This window comes from Stegodyphus dumicola, chromosome 1, assembly GCF_044657685.1.
Source record: "Stegodyphus dumicola isolate Sdum_Otavi_A_Nest chromosome 1, ASM4465768v1".
NCBI lineage: Eukaryota > Metazoa > Arthropoda > Arachnida > Araneae > Eresidae > Stegodyphus > Stegodyphus dumicola.
Genome location: NC_140768.1, coordinates 202,832,918 through 202,849,482, shown reverse-complemented (window position 1 = coordinate 202,849,482; position 16,565 = coordinate 202,832,918). Strand labels below are relative to the sequence as shown.

At 31.6% G+C, this 16,565-nt stretch overlaps 1 protein-coding gene across 2 annotated transcripts in view; it reads right to left on the bottom strand.

Annotated features, from left to right (window-relative positions):
* Positions 1 to 16,565, bottom strand: part of LOC118181003 (xylosyl- and glucuronyltransferase LARGE1-like) — a 160,896-nt gene that overhangs the window by 72,715 nt on the left and 71,616 nt on the right. For both annotated transcript variants that reach the window (XM_035350079.2, XM_035350081.2), the window contains exons 3-5: positions 7,098 to 7,157; positions 6,148 to 6,283; positions 1,055 to 1,160 (exon numbers count right to left, since the gene is read on the bottom strand). In XM_035350079.2, coding sequence (XP_035205970.1) covers positions 1,055 to 1,160; positions 6,148 to 6,268 — 227 coding nt within the window. In that variant the 5' untranslated portion in view covers positions 6,269 to 6,283; positions 7,098 to 7,157. The remainder of the gene's footprint in view (positions 1 to 1,054; positions 1,161 to 6,147; positions 6,284 to 7,097; positions 7,158 to 16,565) is intronic.

The window sequence follows — 16,565 nt, the reverse complement described above, 5'->3', positions numbered from 1 at the left end:
GTAGGAGCAAAACAGAAGCCATTGTCTGATTCCTAATATAACACGAAACGGCAGGGGATTCTGATCATTTTTAGATAGAAATCAACATTATGAAATGCAGATCAAATATTTATTTTGCAAAACCAAAGACTTATGCAGTGCCTTTTATAAGCAACAATGCAAACAATAGGATATACAAGATAAGATATAAAATACAGTCTCTTTAGCCTTTATTTGAATGGGGCAAGAGGGTGGACACACATAGTCAAATGTTTTCCACAAAATTTGATAACTTTTTCAATTGTATACAAATTGATAATATTGCTGATGGCGAGAAGGTGTGATTCCAACAAGATATGGCAATATCACATACTACTACAGAATCCATGGCAGTGCTTTAACAATTCTGATCATATTATTTTTAAAGCAGTAGATTTTACAGAAGGCTATGTAGAGTTGTGAGTATGTGACTATGCTTGCTGCAGTTATCTGAACTTTCAATGACTCTATGAGCTTTGATAGTTCAGAGTAGCATTAAAGAAAACAATGCCAACCACACAAACCAACTTTGTTCATATTAAAAAAACAGATTTGAAATAAGTGTTTTTTTGGGAGGAGGGAAAAAAAAAAAAAAAAAAAAAAAACATTCTAAAGAAAGGAACAGCATTGCTGCACATTCTATGGTTTTGTAAAATAAGCACATGTATCAATTACACTCTATGGCATTAAAAACATCAGATTCTGAAAGACAACTAAATATTTTTGCAAGTATTTATTACAAGCATATAATCAAATACATAAAATTGGTTCATTAAAACAAATTTGAGCTCAGATTCCCCCATACACACACAAAAAACTTACATTATTATTTCTAATATTTTGCATATTAAAATATTTTTATTTGCTCCTCAGTGATTTGTAAGACATTTCATAAGCAAGATACTTTAATCAAAAGATTAATAATACAAAATTAATTACATTTAAAGTCAGAAATATATCATCAAGAAAAAAGATTCACATGATTTTATGATAATCACACTAAGTAAAATTACCATACCGACAGAAGAGATTTTACCTCAACTGTCGTCGAAGCAGCTGGTTCTGTTCTTCTACTTCCCGGACACGCTCCGCAAGCTTTGCTTCCCTGCGAGTGAAACCCAAGAAGTTGTCGGCTCCCAAGTCTAAGTATGATAGAAATAAAATATTTAGAGTATAGGTTACATACAAGAAAAGATAGAGCAGACAAACTGCATGTTTAATAAATATATCTTTTTCAAATTAATCTTATACCATATATGTACCAAATTTGATATAAAATTTGTTCCTTCATTTAATATCTAAAACCACTTTATATATATCAGCTTTGAGACAATTACAAAACATTATAACCATCAACTTCAATTACTTTATATGCATAGCCATTATTTTCGTTAATAAATGACAACATAAATCATGCTGCATAAATCATAATTACACAGAAACATTATTTTAAATGCTATCATCCTCTTTAAATTACCAAGTTTTAGTGTTGCAGATAGTTTTACAAATCTCATAGTTTCATGATTTTTTGCAAGAATACTACATGATCAAAAGTATATAGATGTTTTAACATCTTTAGTATTGTAACATGTAGTTAACAAATATATAAGAAATTAGTACAGTGTGAGATATCTTTCATTACAATAGCAGCTACTGCTTTATCAAAAAGATCACTATAGAATGTTACACTTGTATGAACATTCTAGCACAGGAAGAGTTTTTCAGATCTGTCACCAATATGGGAAGTGGCCTAAATGTAACAAATGTTTAAATTCATTACTCAGGTGCTCTATACAATTGAAATCAGAACTCATCCAATTCTTCAACACCCATGCACAACAGTGTACAAATGAACCATGTTGTACAAATAAAAGCATGATCATATTCAATAGGAATTATCTGCATTTAAAAGTTGCCAGCCATGATATAGGCTACGCAAGTATGTCTGAAATAATGAGATGACCATAACCTGTTATACTGAAATCTGGAGGCTGCATAGTGAATTACAAAAACATCACCAAACTTCACTTGTACAATAAAGTTGGGTTATATACAAAACACAATTTGACCATGCATTCTTCTATTCGTTGGATGGTTTTGGACGGTTCACTGGATAACCGGATACTGTTTTAAGATTGCAGCAAGATTTGTCCCTCCACACGTTCACTTCCTACCGCTCCAAACTTGATGTCACGTTTTACACCACTATAAACAACACCTATCATTAGACGAATGAATATTCATTTATATATGGCTCTATCAGCCATAAAAATTTTAAAATTCAAAGCTTTAATAAAATTCTATTATGCTAAAGCCTTCAGAAGCATTTCGGAATTCAGTATGAACATCTGCTGATTCCATGTGGATCTACTGATTCATGAGTACAGTCAAATACCGAAAATTCGCCGACCTGAAATCCACATTGCCTCTCAAAATATAAACATTCAGTTTATAGGTTCCGGAAACCGCAACATTCAGTACGAAATATCGAAGAAAAAATACTTACCAGATAATGACATCATAATTACCGAATAATAATGAATCATAACGGAAATACCAAATTATTGACATCATGATAAAAGTTTTTTTCCCTCTAATCTGCATGGAGGTAAAAAAGCAGACGATTCACTCAACTCTTCTTTCAAGTTCACGATTCATGTTGCATTTTCTGAGCTTTGTTATTTCACGAGATTATTTAGTGCTGCCTTATTTTTATCCGAATATTTTGTGGATAAATTAAAAATATTTTAAATTTCAGTCTTTTTTAATATAATGACAGACAAGAAATGCACTCATGATTTCAATCCTTGTAACATTGAAAAACGTAAACACGTTGCATTGATGGTAATGCAAAAAGTGCAAATTCTGCAAAAGATGGAGGCAGGTTCTACTCCTCGGTTTATAGCAGAATCATACGGAATTGCGACATGATTGTGTATGATATATGGAAAAATAAAAAAAAACCTGTTGAAATTTTACAGCAACAGTGATTCTAACATGAGAATCTAAAACTAGAAATCTTTGCATGAGGCGAAATCGGCAAACCTGGATGCTTGCTGTGTACATATAATACAATTAATAATATAATCAATTTATACATGTAATAATAATTTCACACATATAATAAATTATTGCAATAATGTATATATAATAATTTAATTAAATGTATCTAATATGCCTTATTTATTTTGCATTTGAGTCTGAATATTATGATTTATCTTTTCTGTCCCGAAATCCGCAAAATCCTAAAAACCGCACAACCTTTGGTCCCAAGCTTTGCGGATTTCTGGATTTCTACTGTATTCCATATGGGTTTTGCATAACAAAATGTTAAAAAGTGACTCCCTTAATAAGTGAAGTATCACACAGAGCAAATAATGTGGAGATATTATGGCATCACATGCAGCATCCCACCTGCACCTCAGCAATCAGTCTGTATTTAGCGATCGTTCTACTAGCATCTTGCAGTTGCTCACAAAACTTAGCATTCAGACACATTATTATTGTTATAAACTTTAAGCCTGTTTACATGTTTGTCCCCAAAGAAGATGCTCCAAGAAGACAGGGGTAAGAGAAGGAAAATAACAACAGAAATCAAATGCCAAATTATTGGGAAGTGAGAATGAAGTCCAACTGCGGCTGACTTAGTACACACATCTAATCAGTCTAGATCAGCGATTTGTACTATGCTCAAAAATATGGATAAGATTAAGAAGATTGATTCTTCAAAGAGTATCACAATATTTTTTGCACAAAGGTCAAACATTCTCAATGATGCTGAAAGATTGCTTCTCTTAAGGATCAATGAGAAGCAAATGCAAATGTTAATAGAACACTTTGAAATTGTTGAGTTTGTTAATCAAACATTCGTTAAAGTGTTACAAAACATGAAATCGGTTATAAAACAAATTTCAAATTCCAAATTTGGGCTTCCAGATTACCATATTCGGGTGGAAACGTATGTTATTAAAAATTTGATAGCTTTAGGTACTGTGGTTTTATCACAGTTAGAGAAACATACATACATTTACGCAAATTCTTCATTATTTAATTTCTTTAAATATAAGACAGGGCGATAATATTTGGTGAGAACAATTTGAAAAGTGAACCGACATTTATAGTGAACCAATGCAAAATGCCAAAACGAAATTAATAGTCCTTCAGGGAAAATTGCCCCCTTTGGGCTAAAAATTGTTGGTGGTTTTGAGGTCCGGATTTTAGATCATTCCAGATATTGGACGTCTGGATCCAGTACTTTGTATTGTATTTACCTCAAGGAAGAATATTTTAACCCCTTAACTGCCGTGGGCGTATATATACGCCTTGCTCAGCCGATGCATTAACTGCCCCAGGCGTATATATACGTCCTTCCAAACTGCTATCATTTGCTTTGCGCTGCTACACCTAAAATTATTCGCAAAGTTAACGCATCGGCTGCGCATCTGGGGGGTAGTTAACGCATCGGCTGAGCAAGGCTTATATATACGCCCGCGGCAGTTAAGGGGTTAATACATACAAGTTCAATTTCTAGAATAGAAATATGTTGCTGTGATTTTATAAAACAAGTCAGAATTTGTTATTCAGTATAATTTAACACTCAAACAGATGCTAACATTAATTTAATAACTATAAATTTCAATATATATGCTATTATTTTCAACATATTTAACATGTACAGATATTATTTGTAATTTTAACAATAAAATGAAATTTTTCTGTAGTTTTTCACATACCAGGTTTAAACAAAAGAAGTCTCTTGTTTATAGGATTTCTACTATATTTTTTAGTTTCAACAGATCCCCTTTCCCAATTCCTTAGTATCGACAATTTTCATGAAATGATCCAAATGTAAAATTTTAACACTTATTCAGTTTTTATGATTTCCATAATTCAAAAGCAATTCCTTTGTTAACTGCCATATTTACCATATTTCCCTTGCATAAGGTGCAGCATGATTTTAGGACATGAAAACTGAAATAATAATAAATAAAGAATTATTTAGTTAACAGACTGGTTTTTATTAGCCAGCTGGATCACAATTTAATAGGAAAAAGGTATTACCTAAAGTTATTAAAATTAATGTTTATTCAGCACACAAGTTGTCCTCACTGTCTGATTTCTCATTAATTAGCTCCCCCTAAAGTTCAGTGGCTTAAATGTATTAGTTTTCAAAATGCCTTGTATTTGTTTATTTTTGTTGCAGACAGTTTTGTACTAAAAGAATTCTTTTATGGTTCCTTATCATTATGTTTAAGGTGACTTGGTACACACTTGGGGGAGCTCTTTTGTTAGGAACCAAAAAAGATTTCCTTTGAAATCTTCACACCTCTTCGTTCATTATGAACGGGGAAATGAATAAACTGTTGTGAATACACTTTTTTTTTTTTTTCCAGCAGATGAGTGGCATTCTAAGTGTTAACATGCATGCCCTCATTGACAATCTTCCAACCTTGGTTTTGCTCGCCATTGGTGTTTCTGCTGGTGCCACTGCCACCGCTGTATAAGGCTTCATTCAGACAACGATTTTGTCGTCATAAACTTTGTGATTTAAGACATAAAAATTATTAAGCCCATTCACACCTGTTTAACAGGATTTAATCAGCAGGCAATCAGTTAAGAGAAAGTTGCACGTGTGGCAAATATGTGGCTGAGTGAAATCTTCAACCGATGTCTGCTTCGTTGCGATTGGTGGTTTTTATACTAAGCTGGTATACAGATGAAAAATTAGAACTTTTAGGCAAAATCCTTACACCAGTTTTGTGACATAGCTAGGTCTGGTTGTTCAGCAAGAAAGCTCAGCTTAAATCTCTAATGATTTTAAATTCACCATATAAACAAAGCTTAAGGTACATCCAGTTTTTAAGACACAAAATTACTAAAGAAAAGGTGTCTCTTATACACCAAGAAATACAATATTTTTATTATTTGCTCTGTTTTAAACATATATAACAAATTTGTAAACAATCTAAATGTTTACAGAAACAAAGATCAATCCATTATTTCCAGTACTTCTTTCGGTAGAAGCATTTGTGTTTGCTTTAAATAAATGCTTGCTACTCATACAATACAGTAACTACCTGACACATATTTTTCTAATCTTACTAAAGAGGATTTATGATGAAATTCTACCTTCGTCGGAAGATGCCAGGTACAGTAGAAAGAGGGCAGGAAGGCAGCAGGCAATGGAAAAAACCACCACCCTGCGCTTGCGCATGCTGCAAGCAAGGCTTTCCCTAGCTGCCACATGCATCCGACCACCGCATCACTGGAAAAAAAGAAAAAGGAGAAATACAGAGCAGCTACATCAATAATGAAAACACACTAATCAATTTAAACCTTTAATCACATACAAATATACAATAATAAGCACATGTTGTGGGAACGTTTACATCTAGATGAACAATATTTTACGTTATATATCACTTAAATACTTTTTTTTTTCCCCCGATTTTGCAAACACTGTTTTAGACATTCATGCGCCATTCAATACAATACACAATTAATTCAATACATAATACACCAAAACTGCTTAGCTACCCTTTTCAGAGAAAGCAATTTTATAATTAAATTTTGATCATATTTCTTTTGTGTGACTTAGTATAACTTATGCTATAATCATGACGATCTTTTCTTATATTTGTGTAACTTTTCTCATATAAGCATGTATCTAAAAAATAAAAGTTCCATATTTAGGTGACTTTAGTATCTGCACACTGTTAGTATCAGTGTATTCAAACAACTTGTATCAGTCAAGGTTAAAAGAAGTGGGGGGGGGGGAAATAATTCTGTTAGGAAAACAACTTCAGTTACACCATGCTTCAAGAAAAATATAACATTTTTACAGTATCCTGGCTTACATCTTGGCTATTATGCTGTTGTTTATCATGCAATGATCAGCAATTGAGCTAACTGCAGAACATTCATGTTCAAATAAAAGTTTCATTTAATTTTCATTCCAAGAAATATTTATTTTATTTAATTTTCACAGATTCAGATTTTCTCTATGCAACATCTTACAGCAAATGCTTAAAACTAAATTCCTTATACACATTAGAATTAACAATGTGAAATAAACCTACCGGCCTTAGGAAAATACAGACAGTTTGGAGTTAACTTTGTCTCCACATTCCATCTGATACCTATAATTGATTAAAAAGGACTGATCAAGAAACAGCAGTTTATCATACATATACTTTCTTAAACTATGTGTGTATATAATAATTAAAAAAAAAAAAAAAAAAACTGCAATACGAAATTTTTAAGTTGCATTTTACCAGCTCAAAAAAAAAAAAAAATAAATAAATAAATAAAAAAAAAAAAAAAAAAAAAAAAAAGGGGGGGGGTCGTGCAAAAATTAAAAAAAGTACTTACCAAATACTTGCCAACAGTTGTTCCTAAATTCTCATTTTTTCTCATTTCTCAGTTTTGCCAGAATAGGATTTTAAATGCTAAATGAAAATTCAGTTTCGTTCACACTCGCAACACACTAGATAGCTCTTTGTATGAGAAACTCAGGTGAAAAATACTTTGTGTTTCTTGTTCCTGCCTTAATCTTCACACATAGTATTTTTGTGTAGTTATTTTGGCTACCAACAATTATATTTTAAAATTACAATAGATCCACTTTCTGACAGAACAAAATTTACTTTACTTTCTGTTTTACATTCACAAAAAGGCAGAAGAGTTAGACCAATATTTGAGAGATGCAAGGCCTCAAGGAAATGCAAATAATTTAATCAAGAAGATGCACTTGAATGACATTAAAAGTTTTACTTTTGCAGGGTGCCTTATCAATTTGATGCCATCATTTTTGAGTTGTAGCATTTACCCAAAAGCAGAATACAGTCAAAAGTCGTTAATTCGGACACCCATAATCCGGACTTCAAAGCTAAAAACTTTCTGCGCATGCACCACGTTGACACATGCGCATAGGCGTTTACGCGTGCGCGTAAGACCTTTTACCACTGCTCATCTGCGTGTGCGCTAGCGCAGAATATGTTTTCACGTGCGCGTTTTATGTATAATGGACGGTATAATCTAAAATTATCTATTTCAGTTAATGTTGATGATTGCGTTGTTCCTTAATCTTCGAATTGTATCCGGCTTATTATTTTTTGCAGACTGTAAGAGCAATTTTATAAAAGTAAACTTGAACTTTCGATTATGTCAAATAGAATTTCCGATTCTGGAGCTCCCAAAGGATCGTACAAAACGAAAGTATGTTTCGATGTCCATCAAACAAAAAGTGGAATTGCTGCAAAAAATGGATAAAGACATGAAGAATGTGACAGAGAGGTTAGTGAAAACGAAAAAATTTTGATTGACAAGTTAGTCGGTATTCTCGGCACAACAATTAACGGGACTTGAACAGCGGAACTTTGTAACTGAACAAGAAATTGTGTCTGTTTATAGAATTAAAGAGAAAGTATTATTACATAAAACGAAGCAACTTAAAACAACTTACCTTAAAAAAAATGTTTAATAAAGTAAACAAATAAATATTAAGCTTTTTTTTTTTTGTAAATTTTGATACCCTTTAGATTATAATTGTTTTTTATTTCATAAATTAAGGTTTCCTATTTTTAATTTTAGAATTTCTGCATGCCATCTTACGAGATTTAAACTGATGATCTATAATCCGGAATCGCCGCAGTCCCGACGAGTCTGGATTAACGACTTTTGACTGTACTAATTTCCAGCATAATATCGACAAAAAAAAAAAATTTATCATCTGGCCGTGATATTATGGTTATATATCTAATTTATTCCACTTATGAATTTTCTTCAATAACAATTAAATGCAGTTAAGCATGTTTCAACTTCAGAGAGTGAGTTTTTATGGGAAAGGACACTGCTTATAAAATTTTTTTCATGATTATATACTCCCCTTAACACTCATTTCTGATTCACCACAGCTTTTCATTTTGAGGCATGATTACGTGAATGTATTAGCTTATTTATACACCACAGTGATGTTTCAAGAGTGATAGACATAAGTTGTTAATGCACATATTCAGGTGCTTGTTAATTCATTTAATATATTTAATAGAATTAAAAAATTATATTTTCCTATAATATATATAGTATATATAGGATTATCAAACATCACATTTGAAAAAAAGCATGCAGTTTCTGAAAGAAAAAGTTAATAAAGAAGAGAAGTTTATAAAAATTTTCATTGAAGCATATTTTCCATTTTATGTACATATCTTTTTATCGTTAAATAAAAATTAGTCGTAATTAGTAAAAATCAGTATTTATGTAACTACATATTCATGTATTAATGAGAAGTCAATGTTCAAAGTTTTACTTTACAAAGTAACTTTTGTCTAACACTCACTGAAGCAATTGCATGTTATACAATATTTCTTTATAAAATTTCAAGCAATTTTATTTTGAAAATTGACTTACACAATTAGAAAATTTGATATTTATGTGAGAATAAAGAAAATTTGATTCAAATGGTGGGAGTGAGGTAACCTTAACACTGTGTTGTATTTTATATGTGTTGGGTACTGCTCAGTTATGATTACAAGTTGTACACAAACATCGTTTATTCTACATTACTCATCTACTATTCTATATTACAGTTATGGTTAAACATAATAATAGATACAGTTACAGTTACATATATAACATCTCCCTTTTTTATAAAAAATAATAATAGTAGTAAAATTAAACATATTCTTTTAAATAATAAGGTTTCTTAACAGTCCTACCAGATCGAGTGACGTAGTTATGTCCATTTGAAAAATTTGATGATACTATACCTCTTTTGCTATTTGGTGACACAACACTTCTGTTAGATTTTGAAGGACTTACAGGCACATCTAAATTTGAAGTGCTCCTATTATTTTCATGTATCTCGGGCTCATCTATAACTTCATTCTCATAGTTGTTTTGTATTGCAAACTCTTCCTGATTAGTTCCTTTAAAAAGGTCTCTTCTGTTCCTTTCTACAATTCTTCCATCTGTTCTTATAATCCTATATGAACGTGGTCTTTCTGCTTCTTCTATAATTTTCCCTCTTTCATTTAGTTTTTTCCCTTTCTCTTTTATGTAAACATGATCTCCTGTTTTCAGTCGTTTTAATGGTCTTGCATTCCTATCATAATAACTTTTTTGTAAGATTTGTCTCTTCAGTAAATGTTGTTTATGGTCTTCATATCGTTTAGCTTGGACAAAATTCTCTTTTATAGGCATCAATCCATTTACTTTTCTTCCAAACATCAATTCTGAAGGTGACTTAATTTCATCTGAAATAGGAGAGTTACGATATTCCAGTAAAACTAAATATGGATCCTTGTTGTCAACTACAGCTTTTTCTAACATTCGCTTGACAGTTTGAATATGTCTTTCAACCATTCCATTAGACTGTGGGTATTTTGGACTTGAAGTTCTGGTTTCAAAATTCCATCTTCTTGCAAAATCTTTATATTTCCTGCAATTATATTGTGGACCATTATCCGAATATACTATTTTCGGAATACCATGTCTTGCAAAAATTGATTTCAATTGCTTTATCACTGCTACACTTGACAAATCTTCCAAATGTCCAATTTCAACATATTTGCTAAAATAATCTATAACTATTAGATAATCCCTTCCTTGAAAGTAAAAGAGGTCTGTTCCCAATACTTCCCATGGACCATTAGGTATTTCTTTAGATATCATTGGTTCTTTAGTATTAGCTTTTTGTAAACTTAAACATGTCTGACAATTCAGTACCAAATCTTCAATTTCTTTGGACATTCCTGGCCAATATAATATTTCTCTTGCTTTGATCTTGCATTTTACTACTCCTAAATGACCATAATGAATTCTGCTTAACATATCTTTTCGTAAACTTCTTGGTACAACAACACAGGAATTTTTAAATATTAATCCATTTGCTTCTGATAGTTCTTCTCTGAAGTTAAAATATGGTTTTGCCAGTTCTGGAACCATACATTTTTCATCTGGCCATCCAGTTTTAATTAATTTTCTTAAAACTTGTAGTTCTTCATCTTTTTCTGTTTCCAGTTGAAAAACTTCCATTTTACCATTAGACATTGGTATACATTCTACAACTAATCCAACATGAGCTTCTATTTCTCCTTCAAAGAAATCAGATCCTTTATCAGTGAATGATCTTGATAATGCATCCGCTATAAAAAGTTCTTTTCCTGGTTTATATTTTATCTCAAACTGATATGGCTGTAATCTTATACGCATTCTTTGTAGTCTTACAGGGCATTTATTTAATGGCTTTTTAAAAATTGATTCCAGTGGTTTATGATCACTTTCCACAGTAATATTTTTTCCAAATATATACTGGTGAAATTTCTCACACGCAAATACAATAGCTAAAGTTTCCTTTTCAATTTGAGCATAATTCTTCTGTGTATCTGTTAATGCCTTAGATGCATATGCCACTGGTAAATTATTCTGCAGTAAGACTGCTCCTAGTCCTTCTTGAGATGCATCTACAGATAAAACTACTGGCATGTTTATATTATAATACTGTAAAACTGGTTTATTTACCAAGACATCTTTTAGTCTTCTAAATGCTTTTTCATGTGTTGCATTCCAGTTCCAGATAACTTGTTTTTTCAACAAATCTCTTAAACATGATGTCAATTCTGATACATTAGGTATAAATCTAGAAACATATGTAATCATTCCTAGGAAAGTTTCTAATTCTTTCACATTTTTTGGTGGTTTTATATCTAGAATAGCCTTAATTTTGTCTTCATCTGGTTTTAAACCATCTTTAGAAAATATATGTCCCATATATTTCACTTCATTCAGCCCAAATTTACATTTATTTAAATTAAATTTAACATTCTTTTCTCTGGCTCTGTCCAACAACTTCTTTAATCTTGAATCATGTTCTTTTTTATCTTTACCCCAAACTAATAAGTCATCTATATATATTTGAACTCCTTCTAAATCACTAAAAATTTCAGAAAAACTTCTGTGGAAAACTTCTGGTGATGAACTCAGTCCATATGGCAACCTTAAAAAACAATATCTACCAAACGGAGTGTTAAATGTAGTAAATTCACAACTTGAATCTGACAGTTTAATTTGCCAAAATGCTTTGTTTGCATCTAAAATACTAAAGACCTTTGCATTTGTCATTTGAGATGAAATTTCTTCAAAGGTTGGTATGTGATAATGTTCTCTCAGTATATTTTGGTTAAGGTGCTGAGGATCTAAACACACTCTTAAATTTCCATCCTTTTTCCTTACTACCACTAATGAATTCACGAATTCTGTTGGTTGGTTAACTTTCTTTATAATACCATCTTTTTCCATTCTTGCTAATTCCTTTTTTAATGGATTTAATAAACTAAGTGGAATTTTCCTACAGGGTTCTATTTTACCAACAGCTCCTGGTTTTAATTTAATATGATATGTATATCCAGTTAAATTCCCAGTTCCTTTAAACAAATCTTGATATCCTTTTAAAAGTTCTGGTAACATTTCGTTAGAATCAGGATTTACTGTACAAATCCTTTGTATTAGGTTTAATTTTTGCAATGTAGGTAACCCTAAAATAGCTGGAACATTTTTATCACATGCTACGACTTGAAATTCTATTTCATCCTTGTTCCCTTTTGATGTTTCACATAATAATTTACATTTTCCAACTACATCAATTGTAGTACCATTGTAATTATTTAAAGTGACTTTTGATTTAGTCAAACATTTCTCTCTTAAATTTAATTGTTTAAATTTAGGCAATGGTAGCACATTACACTGAGCTCCAGTATCCAACTTAACAAATAAATATTTAGATATGTTTACTTTTAGTTTTTCAAACCATTCGGTTTTATTTTTAGAAAATGGATTTATATCTTCTACTGACCCTAAAATATATTCATTACCATTATTATGTAACTCATGCTCTAAATTATTCTGTACAACATTAACATTTTTAAAAGTGCACATTTTAGAAAAGTGATTTTTCTTTTTACAGTACAAGCAAATCTTATTATAAGCAGGACAGTTGTATAACTTATGAAAAGTTCCACATTTTCTACATGGTTTTGGATTATTGTACTTATTTCCTTGATAGTTTGAAGAAGATTTAGTACTTTGTTTTACATGATAGTCTTTCTTACAAGGCTGACTTTTTTCTTCTGAAGGTCGAAATTTATTACGTTTGATAGCTTCTATTTTATTTTCTTCAGTTAAAGTTTTCAGCTGAAGTTCTGCTAATTCAGAAGCTTTACACATTTTAATACATTTTTCCAATGTTAACTGATCTTCCCTTAATAATCTGTCTTTGAGATTTTTATTTAGAATTCCACTTACTATTCTATCCCTTATTAAACTATCTTTTAATTCTGCAAATCCACAGTTGCTACTTAATTTCTTTAAATCGGTTAAGAAATCATCAAACGATTCACCTACATGTTGTGTTCGACAGAAAAATATATGTCTATCAACACTTTCGTTTGCTTTCGGTATGCAAAAATTTTCGAAAGCTTCAGTTACTTTGTCAACATCCTTCTTATCTTCTTCACTTAAATTAAAAGTATTAAATTTTTCAAGTGCTTCTTCACCAATTATATGCAATAAAATAGCTACTTTAATTTCAGGTGATTTAGTAATACCACCAGACGCTAACATATAAATTTGGAATTTTTGTTTCCATTTCTTCCAATTTTCGCTTAAATTTCCTTCGAAACTTAGATTACTTGGTGGCTTTAATCCATCCATATTTAATTTAGGACATTAAATAGTTTATATATACGTATTTTTAGCCACTTCCAATAAAAATAAACAACTCACTTACCAGCGATATAAGTTTCGATTTCACAGTAAACAACTTCCCATGATGTTTTTGTTTAGAACATCTTTACCGAGGCTGCATGGTTCTTGAAAAAAGATTTTCTTTTTTAATCAACGACTGGCTGCGCCATGTGTTGTATTTTATATGTGTTGGGTACTGCTCAGTTATGATTACAAGTTGTACACAAACATCGTTTATTCTACATTACTCATCTACTATTCTATATTACAGTTATGGTTAAACATAATAATAGATACAGTTACAGTTACATATATAACAAACACCATCTATGGAAGTGGAATGACAGCAGCTGAGAGATAAGGAGTTCATTAAAGGTTATTGGTAAGTGGGCATCCAGATTATTAACTAATGAAAAAAAGATTTTTATAGATGTAAAAAGCCTGCACAAAATTCATTTCATCAACTAAAGATATTTCTTCTCTTTAAACTAATGAAAAATTACCATGAAGGTTTAACTTTTGGTTTGATTCTTACAAAATTTGAATGAAAAATGGTCATTTATTTTGAGGAAAATAGATATGGAGCCATTAAAATGTATAAAAGTATTCCATAAAATTAGCATCAATCTATCTATGCAGAATTTTGTCTCAATTTAAATATCAGTATAATATAAAACTAAATATCAGTATAATATAATTTAAATATCAATATATAAAATAAATATTAATATATATTTATCTATGCAAACTTCCCTTGTATATAAATAATAGCTTTTCTTATATTTTTTTCATAAATGCCTTACAGGTAACCAGTTGCTTAAAACTAAGACCTCACGTAATTTTTAAACCTAAATAAAAAAAATAAAAAAAAGCAATATTAAAGTTGATGCAAATTTCAGGTAAAATTCAAAATTTAGGATTTAAAAAGTTATCTTAATTTTCTCACAACAATCTATTGCTTTAAATTTTCTGAAAAAATTAACATGTGTATCTCATTTATGGTTGATAATTATATTTGATTACCCTTAGAAAACTTGTAAATTTCCTTTTAAATAATTTGTTTAATTATTGTATTAGCCTGTTCACTTTTAACTATCCTTCGAATTTTTTTTATTAAGATTATTCCATATTTTCCTTGAGAATTTTGAAAGCATATTCATTTACCAACTAAATAGATAAAATCAGAACATTTGAAGCGAGATATCTGAAACTGATACAGAACTGAAGAAAAATGAAGCTGGTCAACTCAACTGTCTCAGGCCATCCAGAAAATATCACCTCTAAAATAATTTTTGATTGGCTACAGCTATTCAACTCAAGGTATAATCATGTGAGAAAGAATTAGCTTTTATACATCTGATTGATGCTTCGAGATGAACAGAGAACTGAACTTCTACTTAGTCCCATACATATTTTAAAGTTGTTAATGCATATATTTAATTGCATATTTATTCATTTAAATTAAGCACAATATCTATTAAAATACAGATTTATATACAGTTATTAGCCAGGCTAAGAAACAAAACTGCTGGCCATTCGAAATGCAACACCATGAAGGAAACATCCAAACAGCATGAAACTTGCATCATGAGTATACTGGGATGGAATATTAAAATGATTATGATTTTAGTACAAATGCACATCATGGGCAACAACGGTGCACTTAAAATCCCTATATAAAAGGAGGAAAGACTGCTATTTTAAACAATGTGAACTGCTCTCTCATGAGATTTTTTGTGCATGCAGCTTCAGTATTCCTCGTAGAAAAACATAGGCATCATACAAGCATGTTTCCAAGTTTGAACAAGGCAGAACCATTGCAAACACAAAGTGTGACTTATCCTTCTGAGAAATCGGTCATCATGCCGGACACGGTCAAGCAACAATCATGCAATGTGGATTCAGTGGGCTGGACATGGATTCGGTGGACCACCAACATGAGTTCGGTGGATAACAGACAGGAACAATTGTCCCTGGGAAGATGCACATATTCAGTGCATGGCACTGATGGAGCACACTGCCACATCCGTAACCAACAAATGTAATCTGTAACATAACAATTAGTGACTTCACAAACAATTTGTCACTGTGTGGACAACGAACTGTTTGCTAAGTGCCCATTTGTTTACCTTTAAATCATAGAGGTCTGCATTTACAATACTGCATCAAATGGCAGAGATGGACATCCAGACGGCAAGCAGTTCTGTTTTTGGATGAATTACGTAGCCTGCAGTACCACAATGGTCAGCATCTAGAGACATCATGAAGAAAGGCTGCTTATCTTCAGGGTTTTCCATTCTTACTTTCAGGGCTTGCCTGCAGCCACATTTCAGCAGAACGATGTGTGATCATATGTAGCATGCAATGTTCAAGCTTTCTTTTTAGCCCACAATACAGCAATGTTACTTTGATCTGCCCGTTCTACAGATCTATCACCCAATGAATATGTCTGGTCAATGACTGAAGAATGTCTAGCTCAGTATGGCACACCCTGGATATACCACATAAACTCTCGCTATGTGTGGAGGCAGAACAGGCTGGCCATTCCCCAATAATACATCCAAAGACTCTTTCACTCAATGCTACAGCATGTAGCAGCAGTTATTGACAAACATGGAAGCAATACTCATTACTGATGTTCTCAGTGGCATAGCTAGAATTCCAGCATCCGGGGACAACTAAAAAATTTGTGGCCCTTTCTGTGTGCCACCAATGGAAAACATTTCATTAAGAAATTTCGTAGCATCAATTTGGCACAGCCTGGATGCTGTGCCCCCTTGCCCCCCCTAGCTACACCAATGGAT